Source organism: Ictalurus punctatus, chromosome 7 (assembly GCF_001660625.3).
Source record: "Ictalurus punctatus breed USDA103 chromosome 7, Coco_2.0, whole genome shotgun sequence".
In the NCBI taxonomy this organism is placed as follows: domain Eukaryota; kingdom Metazoa; phylum Chordata; class Actinopteri; order Siluriformes; family Ictaluridae; genus Ictalurus; species Ictalurus punctatus.
Window position 1 is genome coordinate 2,920,001 of NC_030422.2, and position 20,573 is coordinate 2,940,573.

The window sequence follows — 20,573 nt, forward strand, 5'->3', positions numbered from 1 at the left end:
TTGTGATCTTGAGGGACTTCAGTGGTTTGGTTCAAGTTCTTATCCCACAGGATGAGGTAGCAATGCAAACAACAGCCCCCCCCTTTTTTTTTCCCCAAAATAATCGCTTTTATTGTTGGTTGATAATGGTCCTTGCTTATTCTGTGCTCTTGTCTTTAGTCTGAGCGGGAACTGAAGGACGCGTTCAGCGGCTTGTCGGTCGAGTCAGTCATCAAGGTGAAAGGAAGGGTCAGGCTTCGTCCGGACGGCCAGAGGAACATGGTATGCGTCATGGCTGTATGGTAATGACTGGAAAGATGAGCGTGATTATTTTCTCGAACACTGATTACTTTTAACGATCGCAGTTATTCTGCCGATTCAGGAACTGAAACGGTTTTTATTGCTTTTTAACATTTTTAATCTCCAGAATAGGGCCTTTTTGCTCACACTGTACATGACAAACCATCATTTCTCCTGATCAATCGGCTAGAACTCCAGGCGATGAATCTTAACCACAGATCTGCCAGAGTAAATCTCTGCTGCTGATTAGTCTCATCGACTGAGTGTTAACGTTTAGGACGCAGCACGGTCAATAAGTAAGGGATAATTACACGGCTAGGTGTGCATTACACGACTTTAATGCACGAACGTGAACGCAGAGAAGCACCCGACACGAAGCGGATAAAGAGGATTATCCCGTGTATACTGCGCTCGCTTGCCAGCATTGACAAGGTAAAGCTGCCGTTGATGTTTGCAGCGCAAAGTCTGACTGAACGGATAAAAACAACGGTTAATCGCCGTTAGTTGTTTCATATACGGGGCGTTTGCTCTATAATTCGGCCTGCTCTAAATCATATACAGACATAAAGCAGTGCGATAAGATTACATTTATTTCAGTTTATTATAATAAATAGTTATTAGAGAGAGAGAGAGAGAGAGAGAGATTACATGTGTGTGAATTATCTGTGTCTGTGCCACGTCTCTACTGATAACAAAGCTGTGATTATAACTAGTGTATGTAACTGTACGTTCTTATGCTTGTTTATATACCACACATTCATTTAGAATGGTGATTAAAACTGACTGGAACTACAGTTTTGTGAAAAAGTTTTTACCCCCATCTTGATTTATTCTGTTTTAGTGTAAAGCTCATACACACACACACACACACACACACACACACACACACACACACACACACACACACACACACACACACAGCCTGTCATTTTACAGAGAACATGGAAATCAAAACCGAGACTTCTTCCACAAATATTAAATAAATGTCCCCTGAGAAATGTATAAAGATAATAAGGAATCACACTGTTAAAGAGCAACACATTTTTAACATCCGTTTGTTAGTAGTCTATTATTAGTTCCTCTAGTAACACCTCATACTTAGGGACTTGTACTGTGAGCTGTTGCTATAGAAACTATACCATATTAGAACAAGCGCATTAAAATGAACCCGTCATTCATGTTGGAGCTGGAACTATCTGTGAAATAATGCGCACCTTCTGACCAATCGGATTCGAGCATTCAACCATGCTGTGGTATGAAGAGAATTACTCAACACTTTGTGTTACTTTCCCCCAGTGTATGGCTTCACGAGGTTTTTTTTTTTGTTCTCCCTCTTCTCCCCTATTTGCACACGTGATAGAAAGTGCAAGGTCAGAGTGCAGGTCCAGCTGTGGTGAGACAAGACCATGGCACTGGTACTTCTCAAGTTCACTCACGCCATCATGGAATTTTGAACCGAAGTACCGAGGTGCCACAGACCCAGGGTGATTTTTAAGAACGACTCGACCCCGTTAGGAGTCGCTTCGACGCTGCCGAAATCCCGCACTCCCTTTATAAGGCCATGATGATGACGTACATGCATGCAGCACTACACAGCTAATGAGCTCTACCAAAAAAAAAGACCAGAAAGATTTGTGGTGTTAACACATTGAAGATCGTGGGATGAAATAAATATATATATATATATATATGTATGTATGTGTATAGATACATCTCTCTCTCTCATAAAAAAAAAAATATATATATATATATATATATATATATATATATATATATATATATATATATATATATATATATATATATATATATATATACAATTAGCATTTTTGCAAGTTGCTTGGATCGAATCGTTGCTAATTTAAAGTAAATCGGTATGATTATTCATTCACGAGTCGCAGTATCTGTCAAGAATAATCACATAATTTCACACTTGTAGTACAGGGAAATATTTTCAAAACAAATTTGCCCTAAAACGCTCATTTGAGAACGCTTGTGTTGTTTGTGGTGTTGCGACTTTCAGAACATGTCCACTGGAGAAATTGAAGTGCGTGCTGAGAGCCTGGAAGTGCTGAACACCTGCCGCAAACTGCCTTTCGAGATTAAAGACTTTGTCAAGGCAAGTTGTTTACCGCGAGGAAGCTCATTTCATGCCTAAATTCCAAAAGTGTTCCATTATGTTGTTTTGCCGTGGAGGAAAGTTGCGATTTCCCATTAGGTTATCGTGGGCATTGACTGCGGCGCGTTCGTTTCTGTCATTACGGGTTATTTAAAGACTAATGTTTTTGCTTGATGTCAAGAGCTCCACAAGGTACTTCTACATAAATTACTGAAGACTGATCATCTTTCACTGAGCGAATCCTTTCTCTTAGTCTAGAGATGGGAAAAATCTGTGCGCTGTTATCGTACGCGGCGTTCATACCGGCACACGTCTCGGTCTCAGTCTAACGTACGTTTTGTCGCGGCAGAAATCCGAAGCCCTCCGGATGCAGTATCGCTATCTCGATCTTCGCTCGTCGCAGATGCAGTACAATCTGAGACTGCGATCACGACTCGTGATGAAAATGAGAGAGTACCTCTGCAACGTCCATGGTAGGACTGTAACTAAAGCTACATTCTGTCGAAACTCAATGTGCCTTGTAATAGCTTTAATAGCGCTGTGATTTCTTTAGGATTTGTGGACGTCGAGACGCCAACGCTGTTTAAAAGGACCCCTGGGGTAGGTTTTCTCTCTTTCTATTGAAAAAAAAAAAAAGAGGAATAAATAAATCTGGAGTAATAAATTCAGCTGCAGGGCTAAAGACTTGCTACATTTTATTCAAGAGGATTGAATAATATATATCTTGCAGGCACAGTGTTATCATGCAGACCTGATGTGGTTTAATGTATTTTTAAAAAAGTATTAATGATGTAAACCGTGACAGAGAACTAGAACACCGGCACACGGATGATATCTAGTGGAAAATATATTGCAGTGTGTAGATGAAATGTGAGGTGCAGGACACAAGTTCATGCTCAAGGAGTGTTTATTAGATAAGATCCAAGTCCACGATAGCAGTCAAAACACAGACAGAGTTACAAAGGGCACGCACATGACTGTAATGCTTACAAGCAGGCAGAGGTCAAAATCTGGACTCGGATACAGTGTCCTCCGGTAACGTCGGCACGCTTGGTAAATGTGGGCAAAAAAGGCTGTGAGAGATTGTTTGTCTTTATTGTTTAACCTTTTGATGTTTTGTTCAGGAAATTCACACAGATACTCAATATTATCAGAGGGCACTGTAAACCTGTAAAGCAGAGTTGATGCATAAAAACGGTTTGCCATGACATGGTAGAGGCGATTAACGTCTCGTATGTAGCCAAGAGTGAGAGAAACGACAACTGACTGTATGAAAACCCAAACATTAAGGTACCGTTTAGGTCATAAATTTGCATGCGAACATACTGTGTATTTCTGTAAAGCTGCTTTGTGACAATGTCCATTGTTAAAAGTGCTATACAAAAAAAACGGAATTGAACATACGCCTTGCAGAATCTGCAAAATTGTAATAATAATAAAAAAAGATGTATCATAAAAATGGCTTTTTTTTTTTTTTTTTTTTTAATTTTTTAATTTAGTCCTGCCCTGAATAAACTATTTCAAATAATCGATGTTTACATATAGTCCCCAAAGACACAATAACGACTGAATTTACATGAATGAACCAGTTCAAACAGCGGCGATATGATGTTGAGATCCATGTTTTCACACCGAGGACGACTGAGGGACTCGTACACGACTATTACATATGGTGCAAACGTTCACCGATACTCTAGAAGGTGACTGGGGGGTGTAAACTTTTGAACAGGATGATCGAGGTAAATTGTTATTATTTTGTCTTCTGGGAATCATGTAAATATCTTAAACGGCTTCTGAAGGGCAGTACTAAATGTAAAAATACGTCATTTAAACAAAAAAAAAAACAATTTACACCGATCACCCTGTTCAAAAGTTTACACCCCCCAGTCTCTTAATGCAGGGGTTCTCAAACTTTTCCAGGGCAAGGCCCCCCCAAATGACTAACATTTGACCGAGGGGTCAAAAACACATTTAAAATACAGAATTCTGAATATATCCCCCTTTTTTTTTTTTTTTATTAATAATGACGTATTACATCGTTACATTACATTAGGAATTGATTGTGTGTGTGTGTGGTTGTCTGAGAGTGAGAATTTATTTTTCACACCAAATTGTTGAGGCCCCCACTTCGAAAACCACTGTCTTAATGTATATCGTGTCGTCTTCTTGAGCATCAGTGAACGTTTGCACCTTATGTAATAGTCGTGTACGGGTCCCTTCAACTGGGTGTTGATTTGTATTTATATTTACAACCCACGTGTTACATCACGTGAACAGAACCAGCCAGATGACCACATGCAGCACGTACCTTAATCGGGCACTGTTGCTTCGTTTGCTTTGGATTTAATTACTAATTATCTGTGATTAAGAAGAGGATAACCTTGTTATTGACCTGAAACGTCTCTGAGCTCTGCATCATTAATCAGCTGCAGTACAACATCCCGAGCCCTTTCTCAATGCCGCCACCTTTCACTACTAATACACTGCCGAAGGACTCCGGAATCCTCACCCTACTTTTTTTGCACATTCTCATTGTAAGGCGTAAGAAATCTATCTGTGAATACATTTCTAATTACGATTTGTGACTGAAATTTAGCACTGGATGGCTTTCTAGACACTGGCCCCAAAGCAATATGACTAACACCTTGACTCGAAAACACGGAACTAGAAAATAAAAGCACAGGAAAAAGAACCACAGGCCAGACTGAAAGGTTGACTTTTCACAAACACACAGGCGTCCCCAGAGGATCTAAATACACAGACTAATGGAGGGTAACAAGAAACAGGTGAGAACAATTAATAACCATGGCAACAAGGGTAACAAGAGCAGGAAACAATGACCTTATAAGGAAAGTGAGCTGGAAACTGGTGCACATGGTGTCAGAATCAGAGCACACATAATGTACAACTTATTAAATTTAGTCCTACGATTGAAGTCTACCCGTGACGCTGTAGGATAAGCGGTATAGAATATAAGTCTAAATATTAATTTACAAAACGTATGCAATGTACGTTTTTTTTTTTTTAATCTATTTATCTATCTATTTTAATATTGTAAAAATGCGTCAGTATTTTTTGAGACGTTGAAACTGCGTACTCATTTCGCCGCCTGACTGTACTTACATATTTACATGTACTTTTATTTGTTAGGGTGCCAAAGAGTTTGTGGTGCCATCTGGAGAACCCGGAATGTTCTACTCTCTCCCACAGAGTCCACAGCAGTTCAAGCAGCTACTGATGGTGGCAGGTCTGGATAGGTACGAATACACATACTGTAATTCTGCTTCACTGGAGCTCAGAACTTTTTATTTTTCAGACATGACGTATACGACAATGGGCCGTGTGCTGAATTAAGGGCGCATAGTGAGGATTTAATACTGACATTGCACACACGAGTGTAATATAACTACAGACGTGACCTTGAGTTTATATAGACTTGAACGAGGAGCAGTATTAAAGTGCACCTATTGTGGTTTTTCAGATGTTACCTTTCTTGTAGGGTGTTATCGAGCTGTTTGTGACTGTAAAAATGTTTGCCGAGTTTCAACAATCAAAGCGCACGACAAACGGCGTTATCGACTCCCAAAAGAAGGAAACCGATTCTGAACAGCTGAATCGATTCATTAATGATTCCAGACTTTACTTCCTGTACTAACCTACGTAGGTTTGTAACAAAAAGCCCCGCCTCTGGTCTTCATCGGCTGCTCGCTGAGAGCGGTAGACCAATCAGAGCAGAGTATGCTCTCTGAAAGGAGGAGTTTAGAGCGAATCCTTTAGAACGGATCATTTAACGAGTCGTTTGTGACACCGGGGGGAAAAGGTAACGCTGCGGTTTAAATTATGAGCACATTAAAGTGTATTTTATTTTTTTTTTTATCTTGGATGCATGTAAATCCTTTATATGAGACCTTTTAAAACAAAATTAGGCACGTTTCAAAACCATAATAGATACACTTTAAGTCCGGCACTACTGTCTGACAATTCGTTTCAAAATTGTTTTGTTCAGTGTGAATGCTGAATCTAAAAGCTATGAAATTCCGTTTAAGGGGCGATATAAAATTTGTAAATGTGAGATTATGAATGAATTCGTTGTATTGTCATTGTAGAGTCCACGAAAAAGTTTTTTTAGATACCACAGAGGACATAATATATATAAATAAATATATAGATAGAGAGAGAGATAGATGGAGAGAGATATATATAAAATGATGAACTACACTTGCTTGAAGCGAGCTGTAAGCATGATGAAGAGTGCCCCTTTAAACACGCTTTTACAGGAGAGAACATTGAACGGAAAATGGGATTTAGGTTAAGGATTTCGTGACCTCGAGTTTAATGTCCCCTGGTCACGTTCACATTAAGTGATGGCGCACTTCTGCTGCAAGTCTTATTAGCTTTTCTCGAGAGTTCTCTCATCAGTGCCTAAGCGTCGCGCTTTCTGCCGCTGTCAGTACACGTCAGTACACGCACTCATGTCTTCCTGGAGCTCGCTTTGTATACTGTATAATGCAGTATACTTTGTATACTGTATTACACGCCAGAGCATACAAAGACATCCTCTACAGATGTGTTCTTCTAACTTTGTGACAACAGATTGGGGGAAGAAATGCATATCGGTGTGATGGTCAGGGGTCCACCATTTTATCATATCCCCCACCCCCACCATCTTCAGTTTAAATGTTTCGAAACAAAAACCAATGGTGCTGTACTGTTCCTCATTTGTTACCGTAATAATGAAGGGCGGGGCTGTGGATCAGGTGGTAGAGCGGGTTGTCCACTGACCGTAGGGTCGGCGGTTCGATTTCCGGCCCACGTGACTCCACATACCGAAGTGTCCTTGGGCGAGACACTGAACCCCGAGCGCCTTGCATGGCAGCTCTGCTACCATTGGTGTGTGTGAATGGGTGAACGAGAACCAGTGTAAAGCACTTTGTAGAACCGCTAAGGTTAAAAAAGTGCTATATAAGTGCAGACCATTTCCCATTGTCATGCTATGTGAACAACAATCTTTGATTTAATGTCTGATTTAAATGTCTGTGTGTGTGCGCTGTAATCTCAGGTACTTTCAGCTGGCACGGTGCTACAGAGACGAAGGCTCCAAACCTGACCGGCAGCCTGAATTCACACAGGTAATGACTCACAAAAGGGCAAGATTGGCTGTTGTACATGTGAGAATTCAGTTTGAACGAGAGCGAGTGCCGAGATGGGATGATTTGTTTTTCTCCGTCTCCCACACGCTCTGCTAGTATAAGCCTAGAGGGGAAACGCAATCAGAATAAAAATAAATAAATAACGTCAACACCATAACACGTCTCGTTAAAAAAAATAAATAAATGAAATAAAGTCTTCTGCACATTGCAGCTGGACGTCGAGATGTCGTTTGTGGATGCGGCTGGAATCATGGCTCTGATTGAGGGCTTGCTGCAGTACTCCTGGCCAGAAGACAAAGGGACCATCAGCACCCCGTTCCCCTGCTCGACATACGAGGAAGCCATGAAAGATTACGGCGTGGATAAACCCGACACTAGATTCGGAATGAAGGTCAGTGTGTGTCACGTTTTTATATATAGTTTTACATTTATATTCAAATGTGCTTCCACCTGTATCGAATGCGTAATGCCTTAAACCGTACGCTCCGACTTGGATTCTCTTCCCTAACAAGCTGCACTCTTTTCACACGTATAGCTTGTGGATGTCAGCGAGATGTTCCAGCGCACACAGATCGAGTTCATCAGAGACGCCATCGTCCGACCGGGCGGCTGTGTCCAGGCCATCTGCGTTCCAGACGGAGCTGTAAGTAAGAGATACGAGCTCGCCGTCTCACTCTCTCAAACACAGTCATCCTAAAGTCAAACCTAATGAGCTCCTCACAGAACCATTTCTTCGTTAGCCGCGGCGAAACATTTTAAAGCGTCTGGTGCGGAGGGCCATCGATAATGAATCATCTCCGGGAAAAGCTTCAAATTAATTAACGTATCCCTTTATTCCTTTATAGAGCGAATAATTCGGGTGAGACCGCGAGCAAATTGGACCATCCAGTTGAGAGATTACAGGAAAATCTGATGGAAAAAGTCAGTGAGAAAATGTACTCTACTCTTAGCCAGTCTTTTAAGCCAGTATGACTTTCTGGAATTATAATTATAAGAGGTAACTCTTTTATATAGTGTGTCTGCGTGAATCATTTTGATGCTCTAGTTCTGCTTGGAAAACATTCTATAACCAAGTCTTCTTGCTCATGAGTGGACAACTCCACTTGGATACTGTAGATATAACACTATAAACTCTGATTAGTTATTCAAATAATAATTCAAATGAATCACTTTCTCCACACAGTTTAGATATAAACACTGTAATCTAGATCAGTTGTTCTTAACCTGGGGGTCACATCCCGGTCCCTGTGGGTTGTGAAAGGGGTTTCTTTAAAAAAGATCATTTTGACGAGTATACGCAAGGTCTGCGTAATAGTACCCCCTTCAGGCCATGCAAGGTAGTGTAGTGCTGATGATTCGTTTCTGTTGGGTGAGCTAGTTACTGCAGGTGGACCGTTTGGTTTTGTGGACACGTCGTACGATTCACAGTCGAGCTCTCGCAACTACGAAACACAAACAGGTAATGGATGAAGCTGTTTGCACGGTCAATTACATCAAGGTCAGCACAACAAGTGGCTGACTTTTCAAGGTTCTCTGCCAGGAGGCGGGAGCCGAACGTGATCAGTAGTCGTACCACGGCGAAGTACGACGGCTGTCCAGGGGAAACGCACCGAATCAACTTTATGAGCATCGATACGAGGCAAGGTCATTTTTATTGTGCAGAAACTCGTATTAGCAGGTTCCATTTTCATTTTCGAACACTGCAGTGACTTGAATGTGGGACTACAAAGGATCAGTGCATCCGTTTACGTAGTCTCCGCATCAAATTTAGCGTTGAGGTCATGAAAAAAAACTCCCTCGCTAACGTTGTTTTACGGTATAGTTTGAATATTTATTTATTTGTTTGTTTATTTATTTAATTAATTATTTTTAAAAAACATCCCTCTCGATTAACTTTTAAAGCTACCCAAAAATCTGTTCTGGGGAAATCTGAGTATTCCAGATTAGGAAATACATTTAAATTGCGACGCCATAGTTTTCTACTAGAAATGCAGCGCATGACAACAATCACGATGAAACTTTTAAAGAGAAACGGACCTTATCCATCTCCCCAGAAGGTCCCGGAATAATTGGTTCGAAACGGCGAAACGTTTCTCGACATGGAAACATGCTATCTAATCCTCCAGATGTACAAACGGCACGGGAATGTGACCAGTGCACACACTCACATCTAGTGTAGTATAACCTAGGCCTAATAAGTCCTCAAATTCTAATCCTAATAAGTCCTCAAATATTAATTACAGTCTTCTTAAATAAACTCGCGTTCGAGTGAATCTGTTTGTGTCATCTGATACGCGAACACGTGTACTTGTAGGAATCCTTTTTAACCTGTTGGAGAAACCCCCCCCCCCCCCACACTCGCACCTTATTCCAAGGGATAAACGTATGCGACGTGATACAATAACAGTACGAGTGGAGCGGAGTGGGGGCGGGGTGTCCGTTATCTCCCTTTAGTTCATTAAGTAAAATAAATTGCACAGTCGTGCCTGCTCAGCATTAAAACGTTGCTCTGTGAACGCTGTAGAATTTTAAATCTGCGCTGCATAACTTGAGGCAAGTTTCTAACCACGTATTTAAAAATTCACACTGTTATTTGTATTCCTAAAGTGCAGAACATATTAAAGATAAAAAACCATTTCGTCTCAAATAAAAATAAAACGATTCGGAGTAATTCATCCAGTTTTTCCGCAGTCTCGCCGCCATTTCTTCAAAGCGAATACGCGACAGTATATCGCACGTCTACGTCCGACGTGAGGAACGGGGACGCGCGGCACTCTTTCTCTTGTCACGAAGAGGGATTTCAAACCGCTTTGTAATAGCTCTGTTTGACCTAGGGCAATGCTGTTTAATGGGAAAAAGAAGAGCAGTAATAAGATAACAGTTTTTGACATTCATACATATTTTAATATTATCCTTTCTTTGTTCTTGTTCAAAGGCTGTTCACGTTTGGTCGTATGTTCCGCTGTGTGAACAAGAAATTCGTATTTACGTGACCCTCCCATGTTCACATGCAGTATTCCATAGCGGTTTACAATTTTTGACCTGTCGATACAGGAGCCACCTGTAAACCAAACTAAATTCACTGAAGGGGAAAGGACGCGGGACGTGAAAGATGTGGAAAAAAAAAAAAAAAAAAGCAGGACAGTGATCTTGCTGCTAATTATGATGTAGCACTAGATTTGGCCTTTTTTAAAATGTTTTTTTTTTTTTTTTGTCTCTTCAAGACATTATCATATCAGTTATAGTAGTCTATATACTACCAAAAATGTCTGAGTGCGGTAGATTAAAACGGGTTAACTGTATGCAAAACGATGCCATTCTTTTTTTTTTTTCCTTTTCATTTTGTAATAAAGAAGTATTTTATCACCAGGCGGGTCATTCAGAAATCACAAAGCAGGGCTTGCGTCATCATTTAATATTCTCGTTCGTGCAGGCTATATTTCGTATATATATGATCGTTCGTGCAGGCTATTTGTGACCTTATTTGTGAGTTATAAAGTTGTGTCTGGGTTAAGAATTAGAAATAGAACCTCACAAGGCAACATATGATCATTTTCTCTCTATTGTCAGTAAATATATTAAAATATCATTTCAGCCACTGCATGTTTTTTTTTTTTTTTTAAATTTTCGTACCTGTTTATTCTACCTACATGCACAGTTTGTTCTAAAATCTTTGTCCTTTTTTTTTTTTTTTTTTTTTTTTTTACCCTCTCTGCCTGCAAGGACTTTCTTGTTAGCAGTGTTTTCCTTTGAATCACAGAAACTTGTTAGAACATTTTGGTTTAACACACTCAAGCACATAAACGTAAATGAATTATTTTTGTGTATATAAATATATATATATTTTTTTTTTCCTTTCTTTTTGCCAGAAACACTTGAAGGGCAAGGACATGGAGTTCTTGAAACAAACAGCCAAGACTCAGTTCAACCAGGTAAGTCCCCTTCAGTTTGTATCTATCCCTCCCTTTATCTCTGCATCCACCACACTTGCCTATTTCTCTTTGCCTACCCCCCCCCCCCCCCCTTTGTCCTTCTCATCATTACAGAAACATCACCAGCAGTAACAATGCGCGTGGCGGCCGAGATAAGGACAGCTCCTGAAAATGAAATATCTGAAACATTTAAATAAATGAAATATGTATCTAAAAGTAATCCATGAGGCTGATATCATAGTAAAAGTGTTCTTGCCCTGAGGCAAGGGTAGACCACACTCGAAGGGTACATCTCGGCTGATTCTGGAGGCTTCTCACGTGTATATGGAAAGGGAATGATAAATGCGCACTTTCTCTGGAGCTCTGTTGCATGTACTTGCGGGAACAAATGTGTATTAGTCATTTGTACTCTGCAGTGATCTGACCTGTTTGGCCTCACTTTATTTTAAGTGTCTCACACTACTGTGTACTTAATTAATTATCTAAGGCGTCACTTTTACCTTTACTTAGTAATGCGCTGAAGAGAAATAACGAGTTGGTAGTTAAATAAGGAACAAACAAACAAACAAAAAAAAACACGACCATGCTGTTAGAGGAAAATAACGAGCGGACGGGGTGATGATACAATTCCCAACCCGGATTGGATTATTTGCCTGTAACACCATAATTTTAGCTCTTATCCCTCAGCAAACGTTCTGCAGATGAATCAGATAGGTCTACTCATTGTGTCAGTAAACGTAAGCACGTGTGATGTAAGTGACTGAAAACCTCAAGGATATTTCTTGCACCGACATCCCAGTCTAGTGGGAAGCGTTGTGGTGTTATAGGGGAAAATAACCCACGCTGGTGTGGTCTGATACGTCCCGATGTGAAGCAGAGGGGGCTCGTTTATAGTTGGCGCACGCAGAAGCGAGCGCAATGTATCTTATGTACATTCGGGAGATTTAAAAGCGACACTCACTAGGCGGCATGTCAGCTTTCCAAAAGGAGCCGTAAACACGGCGAAGTCTCGTTCCGCCGCCGTCGTGAACGTTGTCATGGTTACGTAAACATAGTTACTGATCTAGAGAATCTCACCGGAGTCTACTTAGTTCCTGTTCCGTTCTAGCAGATATAAACAATCCTTCTCTCACTTTTTTTTTTTTTCTTTCCCCCTCTCTCTCGAAGCTAATAATAATAATTAAAAACGCAATGAGAAACCACAAAGCCCGCTTTGACCTTCCTGTGTTGGACACACCGACACTGTAGACTCCTTCCATGAATGTTAAATAACTCAACCTCTCCTCGCTGAAATATCAGCAGGTAAGCATCCATCATGCAAGGCGTCGCTATAGAAATGGTAACACGTTTGAACGAGTGCATTAACATAAACTTTGCGCTACTGTCCGAGCTGCTCTGCTAGAACTTGCGTTGAGCAGAATCATGCAAGCAGGAGCGCTCTTGTACCGAGTATCATACTGATATTCATTACGAGTGCGATATTCATTTTACACGAGCTAGAAATTGATATTACATGACTTAGACACAGTATGGCCGAATGTTTTGGTTTTTTTCGCGCCGTAAATGGAAATAGTTCCCAGAGAAGACACGGATGGATAGAGCACTGGAGTGATGGACTGGCTGACCGCCTGTAAGCGCAGGTTTCAATGTAAGGAAATGCGCCTCGGATTGGAGTTCCACACAGATAAGTGGAGTGATTAGAAACAGTGACGTGTATAATAGTGCTCTTATAATAAATATCAGCGCACTTGGAATATTGCTTGTCCAATCAAAATGAGTGAACCAGAACTAGCTCGTTTAATCTTCTGACCAGTCAGAATCGAGACCCTAAGGCTAAATCGCCTACTTATACTATGCACTAAAAGAAAAGCGACATACGTTTGAGTGCGTAGCAAAATAACACGCAAGGACTGGGACATACGAACACGTCACGTGACAGAAGAGAGCGCCGTCGTCTAATGACGCGCGCCCGTCGAACGCAAACAAACGCCTTGTCGTACGTCAGCTTTCCTTCATTTGTTATTCCTTACGTCATTTATACCGTTTTATTTCATTTGCCATTCCCTTGACGTGTTTTCCCACATCTCTTTTACACCTCTCGAAAATTCGGCGAGGCACGCAGTCACAAAACTCCTCCTCCGTCATGCAAGGAGGGAAACGTGCACACGGATCCACGCTTCGAGACTAGTGGACCGTCCGGGTAGCTCGGGGATACTCATTTCAAGATTCAGGACACATCCGGGTATATTATTTAATACTGTAGTTACATACGATTTAGGATGGATAGTAGGCGAATCGGGACGCAGCGCCGTGGTATAAGTGCATGTGACGAGAACTCAGAAGAGCATTTCTTCACGTTCGAACTGCCACCAAATTTAGGGCTCGCACTTTTTCTGCACAGCTAATACTGCACGCTCACTCTCTACTTCACAGCGTTACTGTTCTCGACGAGAACGTGAATTACACTGAAACCGATACCATGTGATCATTTCAAGCACGTTTCTCCGTTTAGTTTTGAATGATCTGGCAACGAGTTTTGCATCATACTGGCTTTCATCCAGGTGAACTTTGACCTGTGAAATCACTTTTTTTTTCTTTCTTTCTTTTTACCCTAGTGTGACTGTAGAAATAATCGAATAAAAATGTCTAACTATAATGCGGTATCCCGTCATAGTAATGGATGCGATTGGGTGCATGTTATATTACTCATATGGCGAAGAAACAACAGCTTCAGAAATCTTAGCCGAATCTTTCAGCGCTGAGCTTCACAGAAGCCACGTTGTGTCTCACTGATTTGACAAACCGCCGCTACGGTGTTTGTTTCATCTTCCCCGCTCACTGTCACAGGTTTTTCACTCTGCAGTCTGTCACATGATGTACTGCCGCGTTTCATTATCAAGTCCCTCGCGTGAAGCAAAACAAAAGCATCCCGTTAGTAAAAGACTGCGAGATGACTGGTGAGCGTTTAGTTTCGCCCGCACGTATTAAAAGGCAACAACACCAAACGAAACCGCACCAGAAACTTTGCAGCGTTCCAGCGGCACAGTTCAGCTCGGAGAGAGAGGAACCGGCGCGTTAAATCGGCGCTCACGAATACCAGACAGATGTGCCACGTTAATTTGTACATCCCCCTACACTCCTGCTGCACACTCCCCTTAAACCACACGTCCACCTGCCACATAGACGTGGCGTTTTATCTTCTCATAACATAACTCTTCACGCATCACGAAACAACTCAGGAGTGAGGACCCAACGTTTTAAACCCATCTGAAAACGTAAACAATACCGAACGCGAAGCAGGCTAATTCGAGCGTGAGCCGTGTTCGTAGCGCAGTCTGAATCAATCTGTGAAGAATCATAAGTCATACGCGTAATGCTTTATCCTAGCGCACTAATGAAATCCCACAATGCACCGCAATAGGTTAGTGTCCAAATGATGTACCCTAGCAGGTGCAGTATACCCATAACGGCCATAATGATGTTTGTGTGAAATAGGAGCTAGGCTGCCGTTTTGGACACGGCGATATGCTCCGGATGTTTTATCTTTACCCATAAAACCAGCAGACGACCGACGTGCACAAAAGTACCACGATGCATAGCAGTACTTCCTGCTTTTTGTTTCCGCCCTTGCTTCAGTGTATAGTCTGACCTGGACACGGGTCAGGCACTAGCTCACTCAGTATTGTTAACGTCACAGCACATCGTGATGCATTCTAAAGCTTTGGACTGTACTAACAAATGAAGGTAATAATATTCCGAAGAACATCAAGTCGTCTGATGAGGTTGAAACAGACCTCAGAGACCTGAGATGAATGAAAGGAAATAAAAATGGTATAAGAAGTCTTAGTTAATTAAAAGTAAATCAACCCAGAAATGGGGAAAAAATAAAAAAAAGTCGTCAGATTTATTGAATTTTTATGATGCATGGGAAATGTAGATAAATAAATAAATAAAAAAAAGAAGAAGGGAAGGGTAAACTCTCAGGAGCTTTATTTAAAAGCGAATACTCCTCTGTTGTGTGTGTAGGCCGTCAGGCGAGTGAGGGACAAACAGCTTGTCGGAACGAAATGTCCTTGAAAAGCCACAAGTTACAGACTCCTCTTGTGTGTGCTTTCTCCCAGAACAGGGACTTTTTTTTTAATTATTTTTTATTTATTTTTTTAAAATCAAATATATCACTTGCCAACTAATCATAATTTGCATTTTAATCTGATGGTTTGATGTCAATTGTCTTCATGCTGTCTGACGAAATGAATGACCCAGGATGTCTCGAACCTTTTGATGATTAAAGTCATGATAACTTTAAAAGAATTATTTATTTATTTATTTATTTTTTTAATTATCCCTGCTATCCACTGAGGCACCTCGGGCTGATGAAGGACACACTTCATAACACGAGACCTCAGAAATGTGCTTTGACGAACCAAAAACGTACCCTTTATACGCCGGTCGCTTTAATAGGAACGCCTGTACGGCGGCGCGTTCATGCGGTTATCCCGTCAGCCAATCGCGTGGCAGCGGTTCAGCGCGTCGAATCATGCAGGGATGCGTCAGTAGACCGGATAAAGACCAGGCGATGTTTTTCCGATGGCCTGACATTCCTGTTCCGTTCCTGTCGACCTCGTTATATTGCGATACAGTGTAAATCTGTACAACCAAAAAAAAAAAACCTAAACATACTGATGTGTGCACTCTTAAAACAAACTTAACCCAGCGTAGTCTGAGCGTTATCTTTCAGAAATGCTGGTACGCACGTGGTAAATGCCGTGTTTATGTGCTTTTGCTGTGTAGGAGGTGGACTGCATGCTGGTTAGGGCAGAGGGATCCATCAAATCTCCTCTCGGTCGCTTGATAGCGGACACGACAAGGCTGCAGCTGCTGCTGAAGACGAGCGCCAAAGCCGGAGACCTGCTCCTCATCGCCGCCGGAGCCCAGGAGCGGGTGGTGTGTACTACACACATGACTACACACACACACTCATCACGCGGCCGTAATGATACCCGTTCATTTAGCTTCATTAGAGCATCCAAGTGCAGCTGCTCAGCTAGAAATGACACACGGTAATTCAATTCAACCTTAGACCGTCGCTTATTTCATTTTTTTTTTTTTTTCCCTTCCTGCGAAACAAAACAAAACCGGAACGGATTTCTCAATCAGCAGTGTTTTGTGTTTGATTCCGCTCTTTCAGCTGATCGTTGGAGAGAAATGACTAGTTGGGGATGTAACTGCAGCACTGGATTAAAATCATTAGTGACTATTTTGACATGGCGTTGGATTAGGTTCGTCAATATTGAACCGTTCATTCACCAATTAACCTCGCACACCTGCAGGTGATTAGATAGGTGCGTAGGGGGGAAAAAAATCCCGCACATTAAAAATACCCGCACCCGTATCAAGATAGCTTTATTCACAACGTTTCGGTCACGTTAAACGCTTATTTCTGCTTCTGACGTGGCTGCATCACGGCTTGACCTCATGAAAGGACAGCACTCTACCAAATCGTGAAATCCCTCCCTCGAGGACCGGCATCACTTCGTAGTGGTTCAGGGGATGAGACAGGAGTGTATAGAATGCGCATTCAAATAGGCTTGTTGCGTGGAATTCAACGCGATCATCTGTGCGTTCACACCGATAACTATTCTGTATCTTGCTTCGCTCAAATTGTTCTACATTAGTCACTAGGGGGTATTCCTGTCTTTAACTTCCTGAACCACTTACCGTGCTTTTCCTGCGAGCGCCCAGCTGGTGCGCTGGGGCCACGCAAGCCCCACAGCACGTATTCACAGCACGTATCCACCAATTGAAAAACGTCAGACGTCGTGACCCCGAATCATTATTCCTCTGTTGAAAGGAAGCGACTCAAACATGCTTATAGTTAGTATTTGCTAGTGGTAAAGCAGCACCTGTTATTTGCTGTGTCACTGAATACAGGCGATTGTCCACTGCACTTTTACTTGGCTGTAATAAAATATATATATTTTTTTTAAAAATCATCACTTTCTAGCTATGCTTCACATACCACTGGAAAACCAGGGATGCAGAAGCTTTAAAAAAACAACAACAACACGATATACTGTTTATTTATTTATTTTTTTCTTTCCTCACAGCGCCCACTTCTGGGGAAACTGAGACTGCAGTGTGCTGAGCTGTTGGAGGCTCGCGGCGTGCCCGTACGTGACCCTTCAGTCTTTCACTTCCTGTGGGTAGTGGACTTTCCCCTCTTCTTACCTAAAGAGGATGAACCGGAGCGACTGGAATCTGCACACCACCCCTTCACCGCACCCCTGCCCGAGGATGCCCACCTGCTCTACTCCCAGCCCCATAAGGTGCACTTTATTTTCCTCGCGCGCAGCGCTACACCACAGAAACTCCATATAGGCGTTAAATGTGTATGGTGAAATATTTGGAATGTGTTTTAGTTCCTCCTTTAGCAACTAGCTACATTTTTACACTATACTATTCTATGTACTATAGTATACTATGCTACACTATGTTTAAAACGTTTCAAACCAGCACCACTTTAGCACAGTTAGTGCCCGTGTGTGTGTGTGTGTGTGTGGGTGAGTTACCATTTTTGTCACATCCTCCGTTTCCATCACCTGTTCCGTTTAGGCTTTATCCACATGAACCCATGGTTTTTACGATCCATTCCTCAGGTGCGCGGCCAACACTACGACTTGGTGCTGAATGGCTGCGAGATCGGTGGCGGCTCCATCCGCGTTCACAACGCCGCTCAACAGCTCTACGTCCTGGAGAACATCCTCAAAGTAAAGTATCTGCAGTTTAACAAACGTAAGCGCATTCCGGTTTTGTGACCGGAATCTCTCGTGTTGGGCGTGAGCAGGTTTTTCCCAGCGCTTAACACTTCCGCAGCTTTCCACTGACTTACACGTCCGTCGCCGTGGTAACACGGTACTGTATTTAAAAGGGCTTTGTATGTGCAGTTCTAACCACATGACCTGGCCATATTGTGTTGTTTCTGTAAAAGCCTTTTATCTAGCTCATATTATGATGCAACTATGTTGTTTACTATTCTGTTATTTACTGTAATATAATAATTTTTTTTTCCTTTTAAGTGGAATTTCACGTATGTTTAAGTAAATGTGCACTATAGCAAAATTCATTTTTGTGCATATCATTCAAGTTACGATATACGATCGTCGGTCACTTTAATAGGAATACCGCTACCCCTGCTCATACAGTCAGCCAATCACGTGACGCCGGACAGTTGCCCGTTTTTCCGTCGTCAGCTGTTTCCGTTTCAGCGAGTCAACGCCCACTGTAGTCTCAGATTCCTGTTCCTGGCTGACAGGGGAGGAATCCTGATGTGGTCGTCTGCTGTCGTAGTACGTCAGCCTCAAGAATTGGTGTATCGTGCATTCTGAGATGCTTTTCTGCTCAGCATGAGTGGCCATTCTCCTCTAACCTCGGTCATCAGCAAGGCATTCCTTCTGGCGAGACTGCCGCTCACTGGCTGTGTTTTTTTTTTTTTTTTTTTTTTTGGTTTTGATACCTTTCTGCATGATATGCAAAGAGTGTGATGAGTAAAACTCCTCAAAAATGAGCAGGTTCTGAAATACTCACGCCAGTGGTCAAAAGCCATGGTCGAAGTCCCTGAGATCACATTTTTCCATATTCCCGTGTATTATGTGACGTTTAACTGCAGCTCTTGACCCGAATCTGCATGATTTTATGCATTTCGCCATCGCCGCATGAGAGGATGATTGGATAATTGCATGAATGAGCAGGTGTACAGGTCGTGTTAAAGTGTCTGGATGTAGAATAGGATTATAATATACCCATTATATCAGGTGCCGTGTGCAAAATATGGAAAATGATTTTTTAAGGATTTACACGGTCCAGATGTACGCAGTTACACACAGTTCTACTGTATGTTGTGTGGCTATAATGTGTTATAATGCAATATTAAAAGTTGTTTGCATCGTGACCCGCTCCACTGCGTTACAGGAGGACCCGTCTGTCCTCTCTCACCTTTTGGAAGCGTTGGACTCCGGGGCCCCTCCACACGGCGGGATTGCATTAGGTAAGCTCGAACCGTGACACCTGCTACCCACCAAGATCCATCAGTTCGGGGGGGAATAAGGTCATAACAGAGCGACTGCAAGTAAAAGATTTTTCTGAAGTTATCTCCCCGTATCAGCCGCGGTCATGCTCCGAGCTAAAATTGATTGTCTGACAAAGATTACTTGGCAGAACCGCAACTCTTCTGAGCACCCGAAAGTCCAAACAAAATTGTGTCCATTTGAGATGTTTTTTTTTTTTTTCTTTTTTCTTCTCCTTCTTTTTTTTTTTCTGTCCATGACTCCAAAAAACAAACTTTCAACCAATGTTGAAAATACAATAATACTCTGTGAAAGTGTTCGAGGTGTTTTCATATCAGATTTACCGTTTATTCTCCTCTTTTAGGTTTGGACCGGCTGGTGTCCATCATCGTGGGGGCTTCCAGCATCAGGGATGTCATCGCCTTCCCTAAGTCCTTCAGAGGTCATGACCTCATGAGCCACGCCCCCGACTTGGTTCCAGAAGAGGAGCTGAGGTCATACCACATCTCTGTGCTCTGGCCTAGTGTTAAAAACGGACAAGACAACAAACCATGACTCTTCCGTTGTATATCGTCTTCCTGATTCTCCTCGCACCTCGACTCTATTTGCCAAGCGAGGTAAGAGCAGGGAGCCGACTCTATTTCACGCCGAAGCAGAGATACACAGGGCTGTCTCGGAGCTATGTGAATCAAACCACTTTTGTTCTGTTAACCACTCTTCAGATTACTGTAATATCTGTACTCGTGTGAACATTAAAGACATTTGTTCTTTTCCTTCATTCATTTAACTTCGTTCAAGACTCAGAAACGTTCCGAGAGAGAGAGAGAGAGAGCGACAGAGCGAGCGAGAGAGAATATTCCAGTAGGGGGTAGCGTTGGTCCATGATGCTACACTTCCTTTGCAGGTATCCTGTAGCAGAATGCATACATATCTAAACATTTCATGCTTTGGACTTCCCAGTACAGCTTCGGTTGTCTGTTGATGGCTGATGCTTATCTACAGCAGCAGCATACTGATCTCCCACACTCGG

At 42.1% G+C, this 20,573-nt stretch overlaps 1 protein-coding gene across 2 annotated transcripts in view; it reads left to right on the forward strand.

Annotated features, from left to right (window-relative positions):
• Positions 1–20,321, forward strand: part of dars2 (aspartyl-tRNA synthetase 2, mitochondrial) — a 22,510-nt gene extending 2,189 nt beyond the window's left edge. The window contains exons 3-17 of one of the 2 annotated variants that reach the window (XM_053681306.1): positions 1–56; positions 160–261; positions 2,303–2,398; positions 2,748–2,871; positions 2,952–2,998; positions 5,549–5,655; positions 7,458–7,527; positions 7,760–7,939; positions 8,084–8,191; positions 11,418–11,480; positions 16,272–16,424; positions 17,588–17,806; positions 18,137–18,272; positions 19,449–19,524; positions 19,908–20,321. The exon at positions 1–56 is cut by the window's left edge and continues 11 nt beyond it. In XM_053681306.1, the coding sequence (XP_053537281.1) occupies positions 1–56; positions 160–261; positions 2,303–2,398; positions 2,748–2,871; positions 2,952–2,998; positions 5,549–5,655; positions 7,458–7,527; positions 7,760–7,939; positions 8,084–8,191; positions 11,418–11,480; positions 16,272–16,424; positions 17,588–17,806; positions 18,137–18,272; positions 19,449–19,524; positions 19,908–19,974 (1,604 nt within the window). In that variant the 3' untranslated portion in view covers positions 19,975–20,321. The remainder of the gene's footprint in view (positions 57–159; positions 262–2,302; positions 2,399–2,747; positions 2,872–2,951; positions 2,999–5,548; positions 5,656–7,457; positions 7,528–7,759; positions 7,940–8,083; positions 8,192–11,417; positions 11,481–16,271; positions 16,425–17,587; positions 17,807–18,136; positions 18,273–19,448; positions 19,525–19,907) is intronic. The other variant, XM_017472192.3, reaches the window with a different exon arrangement.
• The last annotated feature ends 252 nt before the right edge of the window (positions 20,322–20,573 follow it).